Raw genomic sequence first — 23930 nt, 5'->3', positions numbered from 1 at the left:
CAGATGTTGTTAGTTGTCTTTTACCTGAACGGTAAAGGAAGAGGCTGCATAGTAATACGTTTTCTTTTCTTTTTTTTTTTTTCTATTTGCATGTCTCCTTTCAGCAGCAGACATACATGGAGGCTGCTTGTGCTATTTCTTTATTTCACACTCAAGCTCTGACCTACGAGGGTGATACCAGGTCAAATATAAGGTACTTTGCAGAGCTAACATTTAAAAAAATACATGTAATTATGTATTATTTATTACAGATTTGCATTTTGTTTATGTCTGTCATCTGCCCAGAGTTCAGCTTTAAAGCTGAATTTCAGACATACCAAATATCACTTAAATAGGAATGTGTAGCTTTAGGTACATTTTGCAATGTATTGGGATTTCAACACATTCACATTCACTGCAAGTCACTATGATTTTTTTCTTTTTATTGCAAATAAAATGACGATGGTTTGTTTTATATTAAATAATAAAGTTCTACTTTTTGAGCTGCTTCATTAACATTGTTTTGCTTGCAAATCATTTTCTTGCTGTCCCCACCCAATAGAAGGGTATTGTTTTTGGCCATGCTTGTTGACATTATACACATTCTTCACTTTAAAACATTTCTGATAAGATATAATACAAGATTTACTACCCAAGGGGTAAAGCAAACCGATAATGCAACAGCAAACTCGATAAACTGTAAATCATTTACAAGCAAAGGGAAATGTTTCCCATGAGGGAATGTTTAAGGAAACTTCTGAATCCCTGTTTTATAAATAGAGCACTTAGAGACATGACCTATTTCCCCAAATTTTTTAAAATGGGGGTATTTTAAAAGAGTACTGTATATTCCCTTTTACTTGACTTTTACTATGTTTACTTGGCTTAGATACCAGGTAAAACTAAGTGAAATTTTCAAAGAACACCCCATCATTTGAAAATGAAAGAAAGTTTTTTTTGCATGTGATTGGCTGGTTGAAATCAGCACAGATTTATTTACAAAGTGGTAAATTGTATCCTGTACTACTTTAGTAAATAAAAACCTAGGAGCTGTCTGCATGACCACCAAGATGTATGGCCACCTTTTCAAATGGTGTTTAGCAGGGTCCTTTATAATTTCTACTTTATAAATTATAGCACCCAACTGCCTGCATTTACTGTTTAGATTCTGAAGCTCCTAATTACTGATTCAAGCATAACTCAGTAAGTCCCTCTTTCTTCTCTCCTTTTTTTCTCTCCAATTTAATATCTACAGCTCATAGTACATTACTGTGGTGGTCTATAGGACAAATGCATCGTACATAGCTGGCAAGTGAGGATAATATCACCCTTACAAATAATCAAAAAGACCATTGGTATCTGTTAAACTGACCTGAGAGTCACACATTGTTCGTTGTTCAATGAACAGTTACAACCTCTGAAAGAACCCTGGTTGAGGTGGTAAGTAGAACTGTTGGATGTCCTGTGGTTCCTAAAGATAGAATTATCCCTTAATTACCCCTTAATAATTGTAACCTCTTACACTGTAGTCAGCAGAAACAAGTAGCAATTTTGTACAGCATAGCACACTATAACAACTAACTTTCCCAACACACACTGTCCGACCGCTCTCCCTGCAATGTTCCAACACAAAAAAACTTCTAGTTGGCCAAACTAATCAAAAATATGCAATCTAAATGTCCTGAATCTAAACACAATTAAACTCAATAAGGAAAAACAATCGCTGCTTTGTTCCAGCCTATGGAGAGTAAGTACACCACCCAAATGCACCAACATGACATAGGAAGATCACCAAATTTCTGAGGAACATTTTGCTAAAAGTGTGGAAAATGTGTGCAGTGGTGGAAAGGAGACATTTTACACCACTTCAAAGACATCGTTGTCATACCTCTGAACATTTGTAAGTGGCAAAAAAGGGGCAAAGGTAGAGGCAGCATTCATGTAGCTTCATGCATCACGGCAAATGGTGGGTATGGTCCAGTGGGTACAATTATTTACAATTTTTATATAAAAGTTCAATTATTCAAAAAACAAACAAAACAATAGTTTACAACATTTTAAAAGGTACTGCGGGTTCTTTATATGTTAGTCAGAAAGGGTGAGGAATTTATATGTGACACATTTCACAGATACATCTGCGTTCAGACTTTTTACATTATCCACTTTATAAAAAAAAAAAAAACTGAAGGAGCAGGTGTATCTGTGAAATGGACACTTTATTAGGTTAGAGTATTTTATGCTTTAAAACAGGTATAAACTAGTGTTTTTTTTGGTTTGGTTATTTTTAACAACTAAACCTTTGCCTTTTTTACTACTCTTTAAGCCATGTTAAAGCAGAGCTAAGTCTACATGGCTCACTTATCTGTGTTACAGCAACAGGCATTCTTATCTCCCTTCTCTTGTTCCTCTTCCGGACAATTTTTGCCCATCTTGTTTGGCAGTGCCGGGATAACGAAAATCCTGGGCAGGATCACAGGAGTTAATTCATCCTGGCACATGCATGGGAAGCTGGGATTGCCGGGTGTCCCTGCCAACCAAAGCTGACACTGCATATCTGCAGCTTAGCTTTGACTTCAGAAGCCTGAATTGATCATTGAGCTTGCAAATGTAAAAGTTTAAATCAAGAGCAGAACATCTACAAACACTGTGTATGGGGCTTACTGTAGTATTGTCATTATTAGGCAGAACCACAGTGTGTATCCAGGGAAATACAATCACAGATACCTACAACTGTACTCTATGAGGGTATTGATGATGATAGAATTGCACCAGATCCACTTTGGAATCCACTACCTGCCTCTGGGGAAAATGCAAGGGCTTTTAAGTATATTTTGTTTAATAACTTTTAATAAAAAAGTTTGGCCATTATGGTCCATGAATACCAAATTTCCATTGGTATGTGTACGTTTTATGAGGCAAAATTACCAAATTAAGTTCTCCAAAAAAACACAAAAATATATGATAAATATTCCGGTTTAGGGAGCTTTTATGGGCCTCAATGTGGGGCAATCCAGTTCTGCACGTCTATGATGGCTGACAGTGGTTGTACATGTACATACTCAGCTAGCATCCCAGTCAAAGATTTTCCTAGTTTCTACTACACATCCATATCACCTACGTGAGAACCCCGGCTTATGAGTAGTTCAAGTCTATGCCAGTAAGAAAATAGTCGTATGGATGGCAGAAGGCAAAGTACAGAAAAATACAAGCCAAAGCTTAATTTTCCAGCAAAGTTTATAAATGCTATTTTTATCATGCTCAATTCAGTTTGTCTAATAATATGTTTCAGATTCCAGATCCCTTTTTCTGAAAAACAAGTTACATAGTAGGTCAGGTTGAAAAAGACATAAGTCCATCAAGTTCAACCACTAGGGAAATAAACATATCCCAGATAAAAAACCCTATGGACATAGTTGGTCCAGAGGAAGGGAAACCCCCTGGTACAATTTGCTTCAACAGGGGGAAAAAATCCTTCTTGATTCCATCAGATATTCCCTAGACCAACGATTTACTTTAAAGCTTTAATACTCAGTTATATTCTGAGCTTCTAGAAAAGCATCCAGCTTTTTCTTAACCCCCCCTAGCGTTCTAATTCTGTCATTTTTTGATCCAAAAAGTGATCCTATTTTTTTTGCGTAGAAATTTTTGTTTATATTGTGGGCCTGTAATTCTTAGGATTAACTCCCGGGTATAATTATTATATTTATTTATTATATTGGAATCATAATTTATAAAATAATACATAATTATAAATCATTATTATAAAAAATAATGAAATATTAGCCCAAAACAATGTAATTTATTCAAAAAAAAATTTTATCAAAAATTTCCTTCTGAAATTTTCCAAACAAGTGTGCAATATTATTGATAAATAATAATATAAATTATATGCAGATTTTAGAAAAAAAAATCTTCTTCAATTCAGGAAGTGATCAAAAAGTCATTAAAAGGTCAGATCAAAGTCAGGGCTAATAGCGTGCAAAATGTAAATCAGGGCACTGGGCAATGATGCTTGGTGCACTACAATATGTATTTATACTTTTATTATATGTTTTGATGTGTTTTTACTTTAAAAAAAAATTTAAAAGCAGATTACATAGTAATCTGCTTTTAAATTTCCCGCCCCCACAATCCATCACTCCACCGCATCACCCGGAAGATGTCACACATCTTGCCGGGTGATGCGGTGGGGATGTCCCCGCCCTACTTCATTCCCCTGCTCGCATCTCCCGGAGGCTGATCTCCGGGTGATGCGAGCAGGAGAGTGAGCAGCGGGGACATCCCCTACTCCCGGAGGCTGATCTGGAGATCAGCCTCCGGGAGTAGGGGATGTCCCCGCTGCTCACTCTCCTGCTCGCATCACCTGGAGATCAGCCTTCGGGTGATCCGAGCAGGGAGCAGGCAGTAGATCCAGGGGCTGCTGCCAGCGGAAAATCTCCGCTGGCATCACCCTCTGGATTTACTATTGGTGATCGCATCTGCAGTTAGATGCGATGCACCAAGCAGAAATCCTGCATGGCGCATCGCATCTAACTGCAGATGCGTGCATCGGGGTGGTGGGGACCCGGGCTGTATTTAAAAGCAGATTACTCCGTACTCTGCTTTTAAATTTCCACCCGGCCACGGCCCCCGATGGAGAAGCGCCCCACCATTACAGCGGGATCGTGAGATCGCCGCTGAAGCGCGGGGATAAGGTAAGAGGGACCCTCAAAGGTACCCCGAGTGTGACTCGGGATTACCGCTTTTTGCAATTTTTTCCACCCCGAGTCACACTCGGGAATACCGCTAGGGGGGTTAAAGCAATCTATAGTAGTTGCCGGTTCGACATTTTCACAGACCTTACTGTGAAGAATCCCTTCCTTATCCGTAGCTTAAACTTCTTTTCCTCCAGACGCAAAGAGTGCCCTCTTGTTCTTTGTAATGATCTCAAAGTGAATATTTGATAAGAGTGTTCTCTATATGAACCATTCAAATATTTATACAGGGTGATCATATGCCCCCCTTAAACATGCCCTTCTCTGCACTCTCTCCAATTCCACAATGTCCTTTTCATGCATATTCCAGATGTGGTCTGACCAATGCTTTGTACAGGGGTAGGATTAGGTTTCCATCTCTGCAGTCTATTCCTCTTTTAATACAAGAAAGTATTTTACTAGCTTTTGATATTGCAGTTTGGCATTGCATGCTGTTATTAAGTCTATGACCCACCAGAACCTCCAGATCCTTTTCCATTCCTGACTCCCCCAAATGTATTCCCCCTAGACAGTATGAAGCATGCATGTTGTTAGCTCCCAAGTGCATAATTTTTCATTTTATCTATATTAAACGCAATTTGCCACTTGGCTGTACAAAAAAGATGTTAAACAGTAAAGGTCCCAACACTGAACCTTGGGGTACACTACTAATAACCTTAGACCATTCAGAGTATAAATCATTAATTACAACTCTCTGGATGCAGTCTTTAAGCCCGTTTTCTATCCATTTACAGATTGACTTTTCCAAACCTATCGACCCTAACTTGCATATTAACCGTCTGTGGGGTACAGTGTCAAATGCTTTAGCAAAGTCCAAGTACACTATATCAACTGCTATTCCACTGTCTACCTGTTTACTTACTGCCTCATAAAAAGAGAGTAAATTTGTTTGACAATTTTGGTCTTTCCTGAAGCCACGCTGACCATCACCTATAATATTATTTGCTAGCAGAGATCCCTCTATGTGGTTCTTTATCAAACTCTCTAGGACCTCTCTAGGAACTATTGACGTTAAACTAACCGGTCTGTAGTTACCTGGCAATGACTTTGCTCCCTTTTTGAAGACAGGAACCACATTGGCCTTACGCCAATCCATTGGTACCATGCCAGTGATTAAAGAGTCTCTAAAAATTAGAAATAATTGGCTTTGAAATAACTGACCTCTTTCTTTGAGAACATGTGGATATAATCCATCGGGTCCTGGTGCTTTGACAACCTTAATTTTGCCCAACTGTTTCTCAATCATATCAATTTTTTTGTCAATTTCTTTATCCCCAGTTACCAACCCAGAGACATCCTTTAAGGGCCCTACATGCTCAGATCTGATCTTTTTGCTATTAATCTGTTTTAAAAAAATTTGGGGGTTTGCCTTACTTTCCTTTGCAATCTGTTTTAATTTTGAAGTTTGGCGCATTTTATCTTATTTTTAGATCTTTTGTTATAATTCTTTATAGTTTTCAAATGATGAAGGTGATCCTTCAGTTTTATAATTTTGGAATGCCCTTTTCTTGTTCTTTATGGCCTTTTTAACATCAGCTGTGAACCACATAGGCTTTAATTTTAGCCTCTTAAACGTATTACCCATTGGAATATATTTTTCAGTGTGCTTTTGTAGAACAGACTTGAAACATTCCCATTTCTGTTCTGTGTTCTTTGAGGACAATATTTTCTCCCAGACCAAGTCACACGGAGACGCCCATAACAATGGAAAACCCCACTCGGTTTAGTCTTATTTTGCATGTTTAAAATGGTACCACGTCTTCTTGTTTTATCATTACCTGATCACATAGTTAAACTAAGAACCCTGGACTATACATTTGACAGTTTAGAGGACCATTTTTCAGCTTTTGGTTTCACAGAGCCATGTGGTAAATATAGGAAGAAAAAAAAATACAAATAAAATATATATCCCCTGAGATCCTGATTTCTTGGTATTTTTTATTTTATGGTATTTTATATATGAAGGACCTGAAGTCTTTCTGCAATTTTTCCAAATCTGGCAGTCAACTTCTTTTTTTATTATTAGTTTTATTTCAATTTGTTGCTGAAGACATTCAGGATGACGAGTGCCCCTACCACAAACCCGTCCAAAATGTCTTCTAATACTTTTTATGGTTTAAACAGTATTTACATTTGTCCATTTTGATTACTATCCTGGCTTGCAGCTAACCCTTATTCCCATGGTTTTAAGTGTAAAATTTTGTGGGTCATTTGCTGGTGCAAATAAGCAATTAGTCCTGTTTCACTGAAACCTGTGACTCCCACACAACAAGCATTAAAGCTGAAGCAAATATTTTGAGTCAATCTCATTTGCTGTCTGATGAATTATAAGGATCATTTAGATCACCCCTCCCCATCTGTGTTGTCCTGGCCCTTCCCTTTTAGATACTTGCTTTCTGTTCTGTCAGTTGTTTAGTCTTAGCTTCATCTGTGAGTGTTTCAATCTGCGGTCTTTATGCAAATACATGTGCTGATGCAGTGTGTGAGAGGCAGTGTTGTGAGCTAAGAAATCCCCTGCCCTACAACTTCTGCTAAATTTACACTTAGTGGAGTCATCAAGCAGTTTAGTAAGTCATGGTTGTACTTCCTATGCTTTCAATGTGCCTTCAGAATCAGGCCTAGGGGGAAAAACTCAACATCTTTTCAAAGAAGGGACAGACTCCACTTCTGTGGTCAAAATAAACTGTATCACAACTGGCAAAAAGTGCTATGGTGCTTTAGGTGTAGGTGCATTGTAAAGATGAGTATTTTTAAGTGTATGGTTTATTGTGACTTACCTTTCAGTCGTCAAGTCTCTGCTTCCTATGTAACACTTCAACTTTGGTCACATGACATTTCAGAGTTTAAAATGAAATTGGTGATGTGAAACCCTTAGCCAGACACTCTGGTTGCAGGTCTGGATAGGGAGCATGTAGCTTTGAAATGCCTGATGTGTGATTTACTGTGTGTCCTGTTCTGATCAATGTCTAAAATGACTATCCCAGCTCAGGGCTTACATTTGAACATCTTTGTTGAGTAAGTTTAAAACTTGGCCAAGGCACTTATTCAACTCTAATGAGTGCCAGTAATTTTTTGTCAGTGAACCTGTGCCAGTAAAAGTTTTGTCCCCCCAATGTACAGGTCCTTGCACTCTCTACCACACCATACTATATATACAATTTTCCATTGTTAGTGTTTAGGTGAAGGGTAATTGGATGTACAGGATATTTCAGTGTATTCCAGGCCTTGAAGACCTAAGTTTTTCTGATACTCCAGTAACATACACAATAACTATTTTAATTTTTGTGTTCTACTTTTCCTCTCTTCTCCGTGGTTTCTTGTTTTTGCTCAGCCATTTGAATGTTATACCTAAATCCACGACCTCTAAAGCAATCCTAACATCCTTTAGAGTTTGTGGATGTTGTTACTATCAAAGCAATGGAACAATCCTACACAGTATATTAGTTATTTCCAAAAATAATAGACTCACATGGCCATGGCTTTTCTGGTCACCATTCATATCAGTACATTTCATATGTTTGTTTCTACATGGGAAGTGCATGTAAAATCTATAGCAAGATTAAAGTAGACCCAAAGGCAATAGAGAATTGTACACTTTATTTTGGGCGCATCATTACCTGATGTAAAGCAAACTACACTTTTTAGTAAACTCACCATGTATACATTGGAATTTGTACTCATTTCACCATGAGCCCTATGGGCATATTAGAAATACTGTATGTCAGAAGCAATGTGTGAATAATTAGTTACACCTACATAGGAGTTATTAAGGTAAGTAGAAGCCAAAGCAAGTGTGACTCTACAGGTCTCAGTAAACTTGTTGAATGTTAAAGTTCTGAAGAAAGTAACCAGGAAGTCACTTCCCTCCTAAAGGAACATGGCAGCACAGCTTAGGTTTCCAAAGTTTCATCTGAAGAAACTACAAGACTTATGGAACACTGTCATTTGCACAGACAAGACCAAAGTAGAGATGTTGGCTATAATGCACAGCGCCATGTTTGGCAATAAAACAGATCATATCTGCATAAATACCTTTTACCAACAGTCAAGCACAGTGGAGGAGATAATTTGGATTTGTTTTGCAGCCACTGAACCTGGGCACATTGTAGTCACTGAGTGGACTATGAACTCTTCCCTATACCCAAGTATTGTAAAGTCCAATGCGAGGCCATCTGTGGGATAGCATCAGGACACAAAAATCTTAAACACACTAGCAAATCTACAACAGAAAGGGTGAAAAAGAAAAAAATCTAGGTTTTGCAATAACCTTTAAAAAGTCCAGACCTCAACCTGACTGAAATGCTGTGCCCAATGAAATGCCGGTAAACCTCAATAAACTTATGTTGTATAGAAGAGTGCGCCAAAGTTCCTCCACATCGATGTGAGAGACTGATAAAATTTTTACAAGCAGTTATTTCATAGGGTATACATCCACACATTGCTTTTCCACCTTTCCTGCATAGTGTCACATTATCGCCCCTCCCGCCAGCCAATCAAGAAATAGCCTCTTATTCATCCTTGGCTATTTAGCTAGCACAGACTCAGAGAAGACCTGGTTACTGCATAAACTCAGCTCCTTGGCTCTTCTAAGGGCTCTCACTACTTTTGTGCAAACTGTAGCGCCCCCTAGAGGCTCAGTTTCCCCAAATGTGACATGTGGTAACTAAATAATAGAATGACAGAACCTGGTATGTGTTTTTTTACATTGAAGTTAGATCTAAATAGAACCTGCTAAGCAACAGAAGTCCTGATACATCAAACCTTAAAAATGATAGAGGGTGAATTTATCATAACTGTGTGTGTGTGTGTGTGTGTGTGTGTGTATATATATATATATATATATATATATATATATATTTACACAAACACACACAAAAATATATTTATTTTTTTAAATAAACCTAAATATTAGATCTAATATAATATATAGACATGGGTGGCAGCAAATAGAGTGCAGGAATTTAGCAGCACTGGGATGCAACAAAGGATGAGAAAGGGTAAATATTGTATTGTAAAAACAGCAATTGTCCATCACACACACTGCCTTAACCCCCTAACCGCTAAGCCCGTAATTTCTCGCACTAAATATTTTTGCTCTTTTGGTTAAGCCCGTATTTTTTCGCCTACACTAAAATCCCCACTTACCTGGTCCCGCTGTGCTTATTCATGATATCTACTAGAACCCTATTCGGACATATTTCTGTAAGTTACAGGTCTACAATTTAAAAAAAAAAATTTCATGAAAACCTGTGACGCTTTTGGAACAGAAATCTAGAAATCAGTGTAACGCTCAGGTGGTTAAGAAAACTATATTTTATTTACTAGAGGTTACATTTATTTTGTTATGAAGGCAACTCAATTACAAGATTTTAGCATATTCCTAGTCATGATTTTTGTTTCATAGTCAAAGCTTTGGTTCTTATGTTGTTTAATTTAAGCCATCCTGGTATTGTATTGTTTAAAAATATATGTTTGTAAATTTGCTGTAGATATGTGTATCTAGGTATGTCAGTATTACTGCAAGTTTTGTATTAGGCAACTAAAAAACTATAGTATTAGGTATCTTATTTTGACTAATAACCTTAGAAATATACAGATATACTTTACTTTCCAGAATATATATTGAAAAGGATATTGTAGCAGTTGGCTTAGGGGACTTAAAAGTCTCCCAAACTGAAGTCATAAGGCACTTGCTACTCCTAACAAACTGCATATGCACCATGAGTGGAATTCTCTTGATGCTTGAAATAACAGTTGCCTCCTACCTTTTTTTACATTGTTTTACAAATGTTTCCATTTTAATTTACTCTGTTATAGCACAGTAATCATAGAATATTTTGTGGTACAAAGATTGTAGACTGTATATGGTATGTGTGCTATGTGTTCTATACACAGTACCACACCTTTTCATTCAAAGGTTTCCTTTATTCTTATTATTTTTCTACACACTTCTGGCACTCTCTTGATCACATTCATGGGGCAATGACCTAGAATGGTTTCCTGTTGACAGGTGGTCCTATTCAAGAGTTAATTTCTGGAATAATAATCAGTTTTGTTGTGTAAAAGTAGGGTTGGTACACATTTCTAAACAGGAAATAGTATTATTTAACTGCTGTTCTATTTCTTTTTTTTGGCAAGTTTTGGTCAGTGAGAAGAATGCCTATTACATTGCAGACCATAGGGAAGAATATCACCCTTATAGATAGGTTTTAGGTTTTTGGCATGGTGTCAGTAACTGACCTGAGAGGCACAAAGTGTTCATTACTCAAGGAACCCAATAGACCAAGAGTTACCTTTGCTGAAAAGAATAAATTAATTAGAATGGTCGGCCTTAGAAATCACATATTATTGGCAACTAAAATAGGCATATCATGTCTCAACATCAGTTTTTCAGAGGACCCTGCATGAATCAGACCTTTATGGTCATATTGCTGCAAAGAAGCCACTACTGAGAAAGAACATCAAGAAGAGAATTGCTTTGGAGATAATACTTGCTAATGGAGATCAGACTTGTTGGAAATTCGTACTTTGGCCTGTTGAGTCCAAGTTGAGATTTTTGGTTCCACTTGTTTTTGTGAGACACAGAAAAGGTTAACAGATGGTTTTTACATCTGTGTTTCTCACCAAGAAGCATAGAGGAGACAGTGTCATAGTGTGGGATTGTTTTGCTGGTGACACTGTATTTTTATATTTAAAATTTAAGGCACACAACCAGCATAGATACCACAGCTTTCAGTAGCTACATGTTATCTCATCTGGTTTGCACTTAGCAGGACCATCATTTGTTTTTCTACAGAACAATAACCCCAAACACACCTCCAGGCTATATGTAAGGACTATTTGGCCAAAAAAAAGTTATGGAGTGCTGTGTCAAATGACCTGACCTCCACAACCACCTAAACCCAACTGCGATGGTTTGGGACTGTAGAGTGAAACCAAAGCAGCCAACAAGTGCGGAGCACCTCTGGGAACTCCTTCAGGAACATTGGAAAACCATTTCCAGTGACTACCTCATGAAGCTGATAGAGAGAATGCCAATAGTGTACAAAGCTGTCATAAAAGCGAAAAGTTACCACTTTGAAGAATCTTAAATAAAAAACATATTCTGGTATATTGATCACATTTTTTTTTAAACATAATTCCGTATGTTCAATATTAGTCTACATTGTAGAAAATAATACAAATAAAGAAAAAGTACATAATAAATAGTTGTATCCAAACTTTTGACTAGTACTGTAGGTTCAGTCTGATTTTACCCTAGCAATAGTCTCATTTTAAAATCCGACAAAGTGAGCACCTTGCTTTTACTGCTCCTTAATAAAAAATTACTTTTTTGTGCACCTATTTTCATATTACCCTTATTATCAATGCACAGAATAAAACATTTCATATGCCTATTTACTTCATGGAAACTGCACTTCCACAGTTTATGAGGGTTTTAAAAAGTGTGCAGAAAATTTAAATTTTATGAAAGTTATACGAAAATTGAAACTTGAAATTGAGCCAACCAAACTCTGCAAGTTGTGAGCTTGGCTTAGCTTCAATTCAGTACAATTTGCATGGGATTTGTGTAAAGGTTGAATTGTCTGCCTCTCATTGACTATCTCTATCAAAATGTTAGCAAAATAGAAAATTGTTAGCATTTTTATACAAGAATAATCGCCAAGTGCTTCTTTCGTATAATGCAGTTGAATACTTTTATCCCAAGTTTTTTTTGTTCCAATGTAAGGAAATATGTTGTATTTTCTTCATTCTTCCCCTTTGATCAAAAGGTCTGTATTTCTGTGCTGCATATCCTGTTGCATTTTCCTCCGTTTTCTTGTGAAAAGTAGGTAACCGTGTTGTTGTACAATAGGTGGGTCTTTTGAAATACCGCAGCTGTGGCTTCAGTACTGAAAAAAGAAATATGCTAATATATTCAGCCCAGGTAAGCATGGAAGTGAAAAATACAGGTAAAGAAGAGGTGTAACAAGATTGATAAATTAAGTGGCTAATTTAAATTTGAAAATTCAATACCAAAGAAACTTCTATTTGAAGTTGGAAATTTGCGTCCCACCACATTTAACATAATCTAACACCAAAGCCTACTGGTTTAAATGCTGTAAAAGCTCATATTTACGCCTTAGTTGAAAGACTTTACCTCAAATGATCTTACCACAATCCACAGACACACCATACTCCTAATAGATTTCAGGGGGACACACGTAACCCTCCACCATGATTGGGCCTGATTTATGAAATATTTCCAAGGATGGAGGGGATACACTTTTATCAGTGAAGCTAGGTCATCCAGCAAACCTGGAAGTCATTTGCTATTTGCTAACGAATGTTTTGAATCCTGGACCAGATCCATTCCAGGTTTTCTGGATCATCCAGCTTCACTGATACAAGTGTATCCTCTCCATCTTCGGAGAGCTTTCATAAATCAAGCCCATTGTAATAATAATCTGTTATGCTATAAAGTGGTACTTAAAATTGCAAGTTCTTTATGAATTTTTTATTACTGAATCCTAGGAATATAAATAAAAAGACATTTATCTCCTTCTTTAAGCCTAAAGTCTATCTTCTTGGCTGTGTTATACTTTCTCTGTTTTTGTAAAAATTATCATCCCAATTGGTACAGGTGGGTAGAAAGACAGAGGGATTGCTGACTATGAGAAACTGTAATATGAAACTTTGAAGGTTCTTTTTTATCCAGGTCATTAAATAGCTAATAGTAGTTAGTCACTGCTGGACTTGTTCTTTCAATATTGAGGATGTTAAGTGGAACACAAAACCAACGGATGCTATATATACATGGTCCCGATCCCTCAGGAGAAAAAAAGTGCAAAAACTATAGGATCTTTTTAGGCATTGAAAGAAGTTTCACATGTATCCAAGCCACCTTATACATTCTGAACTGATGAAGTAGTTTGAAACGCTGGAAAACATCTTCAACGTTACAAGAACACGTCCAGCTAAATGTGACAAGCAACTACTAGCCATAAAATAAAAGTACATAAATGGTTTACAGTGATGTTGTGGGGAAGGCGGAGAGGATGAGGGGAGGGTTTGGTATTTTTCCTGAAGTTTGGCTTTAGGAAAGTCATATTATGTTCGGCTGCCAAATACAGCTTTGTGGCTTCATCGATTAGACCTTTTTTTTTTAGCCCTTGCTTTCTTCTTCTACACCAGCTTTCCTAAAAGCAGAAGAGTTTTAATATAAAGGTTGAGGGATTGTCACCCACTGGAGGGTTACATTGTAATGATGATGGTCTCTGGAATTCTATATACTCAATGATTTAATGATATACACCTTCAATATAAACACCACAGTGCATCAAATTAAAATAAAATAATTTTTACCAGGGAAAAAATAAAAATAAAATAATGTCTTACCAGGCAATTTTAGCAGATATGGGGAATCAACTGTGCAGGATGAATCGTTCACCTTGCATCCTAGAAAAGAATCAAGTGCTATTTTATTACCAAAGAGTTAGTTAAGACAAAAGAACAGAAGTATTGCTGTGACAAGTATTGTAAACACACCCACATATATGTATAAATATAAATGATTCTTGCCATAACTAACATTTCATGTTTTGGATAAAATAGACCTGTTATTAATGTAAACTGTGTATAAATATCAGTTTCCCTTTGCTTAAAGGTTAAAAATATAGACAAAGCAAAATTATCTGACTGGCAAAATGCATTGGAGCACTGCAGGGAACACAGAAGGATGGTATACATGGAAGTGTTGGTTTTCTAGCAGAGTCCAGGAGATGATTCCTCTCCATTTTTTTTATTCTGTTCTGTTGTAAAGTAAAAGTTTATAGTGACCAAATCTGGATATGTGGCTTAAACCCTGCAATTTTACTCAAGATGTGTGTACGTTGTGTACGTTTTATTTTTGTTGTGTAGTGAAGATCCTCCAGAATTTAATCACTTTGCACATACTGCCAGAGATAGAAGTGCTGACTAGAGTTAAGTTTAGGTTGATATTATATTATATTGATATTTGCATAAGTGCTTGAAATACATGAATACAGGCTAAGCTTTGCACATTGCTGTCCTTTTCTATGGGGACAAACAATCTTGTTTCAGTTACCATGTATATAACATTTATTAAATTTATGGTACGTTTGTGTATCATTGATTTTAAACTGTGTTTTACAGTTTGGATCACCATTTGTCAGATTACAGTTTATTTAATAGTCTATTGAAATCTAATATTTTATTTGATTGAGAAGAAGCCATCAAGCTGAATTAATTATTCACCTTTAGTTCTGAAATAAATAATAATAATAAAATAATGTAACATAAGGATAAAAAGCAGAGGCAGCATACACACAACTTTCAGGATGGCTTTTATGAGTGCTCCAAAAACCAGTAAACTTGAAATGGGAAGACCAGTGCAGAAACAACTACTTTATAGAATTCAGGTGCATGTTTAACATATTTTGTAGCCTTCAAACTATTTTTTACCTCTAATTACTATAGTTGATTACATGCTTCCAGCAATGGGTATTTTTTTAACTTTCTACTGTGCATTGATATTATGTTTGAGTGCCATCTAGTGGCTAGTTAGCATAACTTTATATTTTCATGTCTGTTTACATAAGTAAAAAAAGAAACACAGACAAGAAGAAAATAATACAAGAAAAACAAAAAAAAACAACAACAGTGTTTGCACCTAGCAGTGCCTTCCTTGTTAGAAAAGGGGCTGAACTCATAACCAGATGGCCAGTTCACTAGTTCACTATTTTTTTAAACTTTCTGCTGTGCATTGATATTATGTTTGAGTACCATCTAGTGGTTAGTTAGCATAACTTTATATTTTCATGTCTGTTTACATAAGTAAAGAAAGAAACACACACAAGCAGAAAACAATACAAAAAAAACAAAAACCCAACAGTGTTTGCACCTAGAAGTGCCTTTCCTGGTTAGAAAAGGGGCTGAACTCATAACCAGATGGCCAGTTCACTAATTATTTTTGCTTTTTTTGCTTCTATAGGTGTTACCAATATGCCTTGCAGATGAATATGTATTTTCTACAAATATACAGTATGTATAAAGCAGAAGAATTTGGTACTTCAACTATGTAACTTACTCCTATGCATTCCACAAAACAGCACTGGTGTTTAGCAATTGATATTCATAACTAAAACCTAAAGCTCATGAGGTCTTAAAGTAAAAGATAAAAGTTCTGACTAGCTGATCTTACTCAGCAATATGTAAAAAACAAAAAATACAAACCTAGACTTATGTTCTTGTACTTCTGTGGCCAGCACCAATTGTATTCTGTAGCAGGACTTTTTCCAAAAAGGATCGGCATATTATCTTTTTTACTACCTTTAATTTATTCATCAAATCAAAGCAGATTTTGCCCTAACTAATAGGCCAGGTGGGGATGGTATAGCTTCCACATATGCACACAGGAGACATTTCATCTTGATATGAAACTATGCTGAGCCTGAACAATCAGCCACGTCACACACACATGGGTAAAACAATTTCTGGCAGAAGAGACTTTACTGCCAATAAAAAACCCTGCCAGTCGGGACTTTTTTGTTTATTTCTGCTTCTCTGCATAGATTATACACTGCTGTCTCCCAGCACTGAGCCTTAGTGGTACAGACCTTCTTACAGAAGAAAGGAGAGTATGACCACTTTACTTCCTTGCAATATCTGAATATGACCAAATTGAAAGTTTTCCCTCTCTGGAACATCAGCATTGTAATGGTAATATTAATTGTAATATCAGCTGGGCAGAGCTCCTGTCATTATGTTTACCCAATCTGGCAAGACTCATGTTTTTGGATGCTTCTTTGCTCCATTGGTGAAGAAGGCTGACACTGAAATAAACTGACTTGAGGCGTCTTTTTCAGATATTACTGGATCCTGGATGGGATGCATTATATACCTGTCAATGAGGTACTTAGATTGGTGAAATGATAAATTGTTATCTGAGTTGGGAAAAGGAGAAGTTTTCTCTGAATGCCTGTACAAATCTCTTCATGTGCACAGATGATCTACATTCACAACGCCTGTTTTTGGTATTGTGCTGCACATATAGTTCAGTACATTTTTACATTGAACCCATGTATTACCATTCATCGCTTCATGAAACATGTGCTAAATATATTGAGCCTTTTTTTAAGTCTAAGAAGGGCATTCATAAATGACAGTTTAAGTAATAATTTTTGATTTACCTACTAAAATAAAAACAAGCCCTTAGATTATGACCACAGTAAAAACAGATAAAATAGGCATATTGCTTTCAACATGGTGTCCAAAAAAACAAATTATATTTTAAAGAAAAAATAGAATAATGCCAGACAATGTCAGTCAACATCCTGCATATTATCTCTAAAAAATGTTTATTTTTGTCTATAAACAGATAAACATTATGTGAACCTGGCTTACATCACTAGATCAGCTTGTTCTGTGTTCCAACATTTATATTTTTGATAATATTATAATTCTTATAAATAGGTTTAAGACAGCCAGCTAGAAGTAAAAATTGTGTAATTGTATATGGTTAGTGTAAATATTCTGACATTCAGTGGGGCCCATACACTCAAATGTCAAACCAGGATTTCAAATCAGATGCTGTTTTAGCTGCATCAGTGGAAAATGCTGAAAAAAATATTAGCCATGAAGTTTGCCATTTCTGCTCTGACAGGTATGGATGAAAGTCATACAGAGTATATGAAAATTAATGACAGCAACAAGTAGTCCTTTGGACGCCACTGTCAGATCAAACCTTTACAACTCAGGCTGGCATACAACTAACCTTTAGTATATTTTCTAATGAATAAGTGCCATGTAACATCTAAGGCTCCTTTTGTCAAAAAGGCATAGAATGTAAATGCTTTTACTCTCAGATCACATAAAAGATCTGCAACAGTGATGCTTGCAACTATTAAGCTTCACTGTAAAAGTCAACCTGTTATTCAAGCCAAGAGAATGAAGTTCTCATGTAATTGTTTTGCTTAGTGACAGATTCTCTTTACTTTCTTTCTACACTATGACCTACAAAAAAACACCTAAAGAATACCAGTAAACAGAAAATATATAAACTGTGCTGTGCTTTTGAAAATTATAGTTGCCTGAATGCTAGACCTATGTTTTTGCCTTTAAACTTTCTAACTGACTGATTCAAAACAATAATAGCAATAAAGATTTCCATTTTATGCAGTGCAAAAATATTGCACTTACTAATATTACCATAGATAGGCAAACAAACTGAGAACTGCAGAACAAATGTGTGTACACATTTAAATGTCATTTAATGTGTTTGTATTTCATAAGTTATTTCTTGTATTGCAGAGTGGGACTAACAATGTGAGTAAATGGAATATGTTTACTATATGGTACCAATAGTAAGTTAGTATGAAAGGTAGTTAATGTGTAGGTTGACTATTTGGATATTAATTAAAAATGTATGTGTACCAATCAACAAAGAGAGGAAAAATGTGTTCCTCAAACTGTAGAAAACTGTTCCTAAAGTAGAGAAAAAAATCTTAACTTTTAATATATTTTTTTTTTGTTTATATTAAAAATAGTTTTATTATGATTCTATTTACTAATTATATTGCTATTGTTTAGTCCTTATATATTAATTTTACTGTAAATACTATGTAAGAGTATACTCAATATTTAAGTGATCATGCTAGTTAGAAAATCTACATAGCACATAATTTCTGCAAAGTGCACATTGGCCAAGTCATTCTTGTTTTGGGGTCATGTCATATGAACAGAATCACTTAGGTAAAACACCTTACCGATTGGACCTGCTTCCTCACTGGCCCATAATGCTGCAATATGCAGCTAAATGGCATAAATACAATGTCTTGGCCATCAAGCTGGTTTGACCATCAAGGCAGAGACTCTATAGGAAGGTTGGCCCTAAATAAATCTGCAACTGGTGAATTAATATTAGCTAAGGTAGCAATGCAAGTTTAAAGAATAGAATATTATTATATGTGTTTTCTATTATAAGCTTAGTACAGATGTAGCATAACATGACATGGAAAACTCACATCACCCTATTCTCTTGTGCGTGGGCATACCTATATATTTATATATATAAACACACACACACTTTCACCAAAAAATGAAATTGCAATGATGACCTTATTCGCCTAGTGTTACACAATTAGAGCTACTGCAATTTTCTGCATCCCTTAAAGCCAAAGTCCTGGTGCATCAAAACAAAAGGTGTTAAATGTCTTACAGTTTTGTTTATTTCAAAAGCAGCTACTGTCTAAGTATAAATAATGTTTTTGCCAGCAGGGCCCCTGCTCTCTGTAGGGAAGCAGTGGCCTCATTGCAGAGATCTGACACCCCCTACTGAGTCATACCTATGGCTCAGTAATCTGCAAAGATCATGCTTTTGAAGAAATCACTGCTTCCACACAGACAGGAAAGGATCCATACTGAGCCTATAGAAGGTGCAGAATTTTCTTCTAATGCCTTGTATAAGCACATTGCACACCCTGTGTTTTTGTGCATGGTATGTATTTAGCTTATGTAGCTTACGTAAACTAAAGTTTGACTTTAAAAAATGATTGAATATCTAATAATATGTAGTAACCTTGATGATGTGATTGTTTCTTTCCCTAACTATTCTATAATGTATATATATATACACCTAAAACCATTTCTGCTACATTGCACTGTTTGAAGTCAAATTATTTATATGTGCTGCAACCCTTTGTTGCAGTTACATTTACTGTGTTTACATCCCTATTTGCATTTCATAATATATAAAGCTATTTCATACACTCAGTACTATAAACTATATAATAGGGGTAAGCAATATTTAGTGCTGTAGCACAATTGTCATTTCAACACCTAGTAAATCAAGTAGTCTGCAGCATTTTGTTCCTTTTTGAAACATTTGATGACAGGCCCTGCTGAATGTCAGAGAACACCAGAAGCTGTGCTACATGCAGCAATGCCAATAAGTTGTCCTAAAGCAATGGCTCCCCAAAGCACGTGCAGCTTGGCCTATTTGTTATTGTTCATTAGGGGACAATCATGTTTTAAAATTTTCATTAGAACCTAAATTACCTTTAAGTTAAGTTATTCAAAAAACATTACAGCGATTTTGGTAAAAATTTGAAAAGAAAAAATTTATAAAACTAACAGGACCTGCAACTACAATAACTTTAGTCATTATGTCCATTTTATCATCTTTGTCTTCATTCACTACAGTGCATTGGCAGAAATATAAATGTGAGATGCAGGAAAGATCTGTTTTCCAGCATGCTGTGCCATTGGAAATCAATATTCATGGAAGACCTTGAAATGATAACCAGTAAATGAGCCTAGAACAAATTTCTACATTAAATTAGACATTACGTTAATTTTTTTTTTTTGTTTTTTTACTAAAAGTGTATCATGAAAAAATAAAATATAAGCCTTCGGTGATAAAATGATATCTAACATATCTGTAAAACATAACAAAAACACTAGAACAGACAGTGTTTAACCCTGTGCAGTGTGCCAAGCCATGGTGGAAAACTTTACACTGTGCAATTCTGTTTAGGTGCAGGATGAAAATCCTCCGGTTTGGCTTTAACAACCACATGTGCAAACATAGGTTTAGCTTCTGGGAATCTTGAAATTGTCTGTCCAAAAATCATTCCTGTGGTGTGTATTTTAAAAATTAATTCCTTGTATTTTTTTTTGTTCACTGAAAGTTTCCTAAACCCAGACCTAATGTTGTAATTAGCAATGCCAAAAATTTCCCCAAAGGTTTTGCCTACTGTGTAAAAAGCCAAGTCATATTTTTTTCACAAAGAAAAAGGGAAAAAAAATCACAAAAAAATAGTCTTTTTTTTAAGTAATCAGTGGATGCCTTGCTTATAAAGCTAATGCCTTTTGTTCCCAAGAGACTTGTCTTTGTGGAAGTAGGAACAGAATGAAGAAGCTCAGCTAAAATGATGACATTTATTGGCTCTTTTACTCTTCTTTATCTGGAAAATAAAAAGAAAAAAAAGCGAGTCACTTTTGAGTTTTTAGCTCCATTGGTCATCCTTCTGTAAAGTAAAAAAAAAGCTGGAAAGGAAAGTGAGGTATGTGTATGAAATACAATACATAATACTGAACATGGTTTAAAAATGATCTGAATAATGGCTAGGTATTTTACATGTGAGATGCAGAACTTAACTTGGTAGACAAATGTTTTACAACATTTATAAAAGGGGTTGATTTACAAAATAAAACCATCTTTTTACATTTTTAAAATTATTTTGCAAAAAGATATTAATTTGTTTAAACAAATAAGGTTAAATGGGTCTGATTTATTAAAGCTCTCCAAGACTGGTGAAGATAGACTAATATGGGAGAATGTGAGTGACCCAACAAAACGAGAATGGATTTCTTTAAAATCTTTGCTATTAGTTGGTAAATGTTTTTATGCCATCCCAGATTTACTGGGTTGCCCATGTTCTCCCATGATAGTCTATCTTCAACAGTCTTGGACATCTTTATTAAATCGGACCCAATACATCTAAGTATCCTTACTGAACTATTTCCCCTCTATTTTGATTCTTCTGCAACTCAGAATTTTGGATTGAACCTCACTTTCATTCTTAGTAACATTAGTGATTAATAATCTCCATAGCTGAAGAGGATACACTATCATCAGTGAAGCTGGGATATCCAGCAAACCAGGAATGGATCTAGTGCAGGATTCAAAACCTTTGCTAGCAAATAACAAATGACTTTGAAGAAATCCAATCCAGGTTTGCTGGATCCCGACTGCCAGGAAGCAAAAGGTAAAGAAAGGAGAAGAAGAAACAATCTTCAGTTTTAGTTTTAGTTTCAGTTTTAGGAAAACAGGAAATACTCTACTTTTTTGTAAAATACTAGAAGAACAAGAAGTTATTGGGAAAGTTTTAATACAAATATTTACTACATGTAAATGTAATCTGTATTGACATTGTGTTCTATTCTCCAATATAAGTGATATTTTATTTCATTGGAAATTTCACTTTGATTGAAAACGTTTAATCTCTCTACTGTTTTGGTAAATATTTCAATGTTTGTTAGCCTTTGGAGATTTTAAGGGGGGAGCCATTTTTAAATGTAAAATACATACATTTTACTAAAATATTTGCAGTCTGTAGTGGCTATCATACCTAGTTTAAAGGCCTAAATTGGAGAAAAAAAAAATAATATATATATATATATTAATAGTGGTAGAATCAGAATGTACTGGGTTTATTTGTATTAAAAACATTTTTTTATTTTAATAAAACCCAACCCACTCCCTCTGACTGTACAAACTTTACATACAAGGCACGTGGGCTTCTATGATTATGAAGAGTTCCCCTGCTATGCTGATATTATACCAGTGATACTGTTACCAGTATATTCATTCTTACTTGAGGACACTGCTTTGAAGGAAGACACAAAAACTAGAAAGAGAAAGAAATTCTTTGAAGTATGGAGGGACATTTACTGTAACGTTGACCAATCTGGACAATGATATAACTGTTTTAACTTTTTTTAATGTTTACACCTATGATTGGAATATTATTGTGGTATACATAGTCTATTATATATAAAAATGCACAAGTTTAGAAAAGAATTCAGCTTTTTTACATATGCTGTTGATGTCACAAAAGTTTGTATTGTTGGCTTTTGGTGAGTTTTCTATACCATTGGCGCATTTATATGGACTAATACGTTTAATTCTGCATATCAAAACTAAAGATTATACGTTAGAGTGACTATGTCACTAAAGAAAAAAGTACAGAAGAAAGTAAAGAAGAGGAAAACTTTGTGATTGCAGTCTGATATCTATTGGTTTTGTAAGTGTTGCATGCCCTGTCCCGCTCTATTCACCATGGTTCCATGTGCCAACTTCACTATTGGGTGCATATGCAGAGCACAGCAGAGGGCCCAGCATTCAACACTCCTGAAAGTGTTGGACTGCATCAGTGGTTGTAACTCTGCAACATAATAAAGAATGTAGTGTCTAGCAAATGACAAGACAAGTATTATTCTTCTTCTATTACAAGAAGCTTTCTTCACATTTTTTCCTAGGAACAGGATTACATTAAAAAATTAGGGTGGAACTAGCAAATTGTACAGTGCTCTGCAGATACTACTTAATTCAAAGTTTTTTTTTATTCTCCGTTAGCCTATGAACTCCAACTCGCAGAAGCAAAGCCTACCTTTTCTATGGTGGCCAGTTGCTGTTGGTGATGTAGGGCATGGCGAGCTGTGCAACCCTGTTGTCACCATTTTGCTTTCTGTAGAAGTGAAATTAAATAAATAAGTAAATGCAAAATCCCAGGGCCATCAAAACAGGGATACACTTTACTATTCAACACCAATGTGGACCAAGCTCTAATAATCAAGTAGTTCATATTCTTCATTGGATTTAGTCATATAGACATGTATAATATTACATATCAATATAGAATCCCCCACAGTACAAATGTAATAATTGCCACGTGCCACATCCCGGTATATATATATATTTGAAAGCAAGAAGGAACAAAAGGGACTTTATTGGCAGTGTCTACCATTCATTTCCAAAAAGGCAAAAAAGTTCTTCAGATAAAACACATTCTTTTTAATACAAATATTAAAAACACATATATCCAAAAGGAAATATCAAAATGATTTAGATATGGAACAACCTCTATGCGTTTCGTGGAACAAGTCCACTTCTTGAGTTAATACTAAAAATCAAAAAATACATTTGACGTTTTATAATCAGTTTTTTTATTTAAACAACCATAAATGAATCTTGTTGTTCCATATCTGAATGGTTTTGATATTTCCTTTTGGATATATGTGTTTTTAATATTTGTAATAAAAAGAATGTGCTTTCATGTACAGTACAGTACAATATGTACAGTATTAGAATAACCGCTTACCACAGTATCATCGTCTGCTCAGTGGATCAATGGACATTCTATCCTGGGATTTACAAAGCCTTACATACAGCACAGCCAGCCTGGTACCCTTATTTTCGCAGCTGGATTTAGGCAATACAGCATAATAAAATATCTGCCCCCAGCCTGTATCTGGACAATGAAGGATCAGTCTCTAACTGATGATTTCATTTTTAATCCCCTGGCAACAAATAACTTGTTAGCTTAGAGCTGTGGTACCCTAACCTTGTTTCATCTGGGGGCTGTTGTTGACATACGGATAAAACTTGCAGGCCACAATGCAAATAAACAATAT

General features: G+C 35.6%; 1 protein-coding gene across 5 annotated transcripts in view; it reads right to left on the bottom strand.

The window, feature by feature from the left end:
* Window positions 1-10037: 10037 nt before the first annotated feature.
* PDE1C (phosphodiesterase 1C) overlaps window positions 10038-23930 on the bottom strand; it is a 435454-nt gene continuing 421561 nt past the window's right edge. For 3 of the 5 annotated variants that reach the window (XM_072412144.1, XM_072412146.1, XM_072412148.1), the window contains 2 exons: window positions 14112-14171; window positions 10038-12625 (listed from right to left, as the gene is read on the bottom strand). In XM_072412144.1, coding sequence (XP_072268245.1) covers window positions 12432-12625; window positions 14112-14171 — 254 coding nt within the window. In that variant the 3' untranslated portion in view covers window positions 10038-12431. Of the gene's footprint in view, window positions 12626-14111; window positions 14172-17066; window positions 20699-22906; window positions 22985-23930 lie in introns of those variants that run through there. The other 2 variants (XM_072412145.1, XM_072412147.1) reach the window with 2 other exon arrangements.

Source organism: Pyxicephalus adspersus, chromosome 5 (genome assembly GCF_032062135.1).
Source record: "Pyxicephalus adspersus chromosome 5, UCB_Pads_2.0, whole genome shotgun sequence".
NCBI lineage: Eukaryota > Metazoa > Chordata > Amphibia > Anura > Pyxicephalidae > Pyxicephalus > Pyxicephalus adspersus.
Note: the sequence above shows the minus strand (reverse complement) of the source record. Positions and strands in the feature narration are given on the sequence as shown.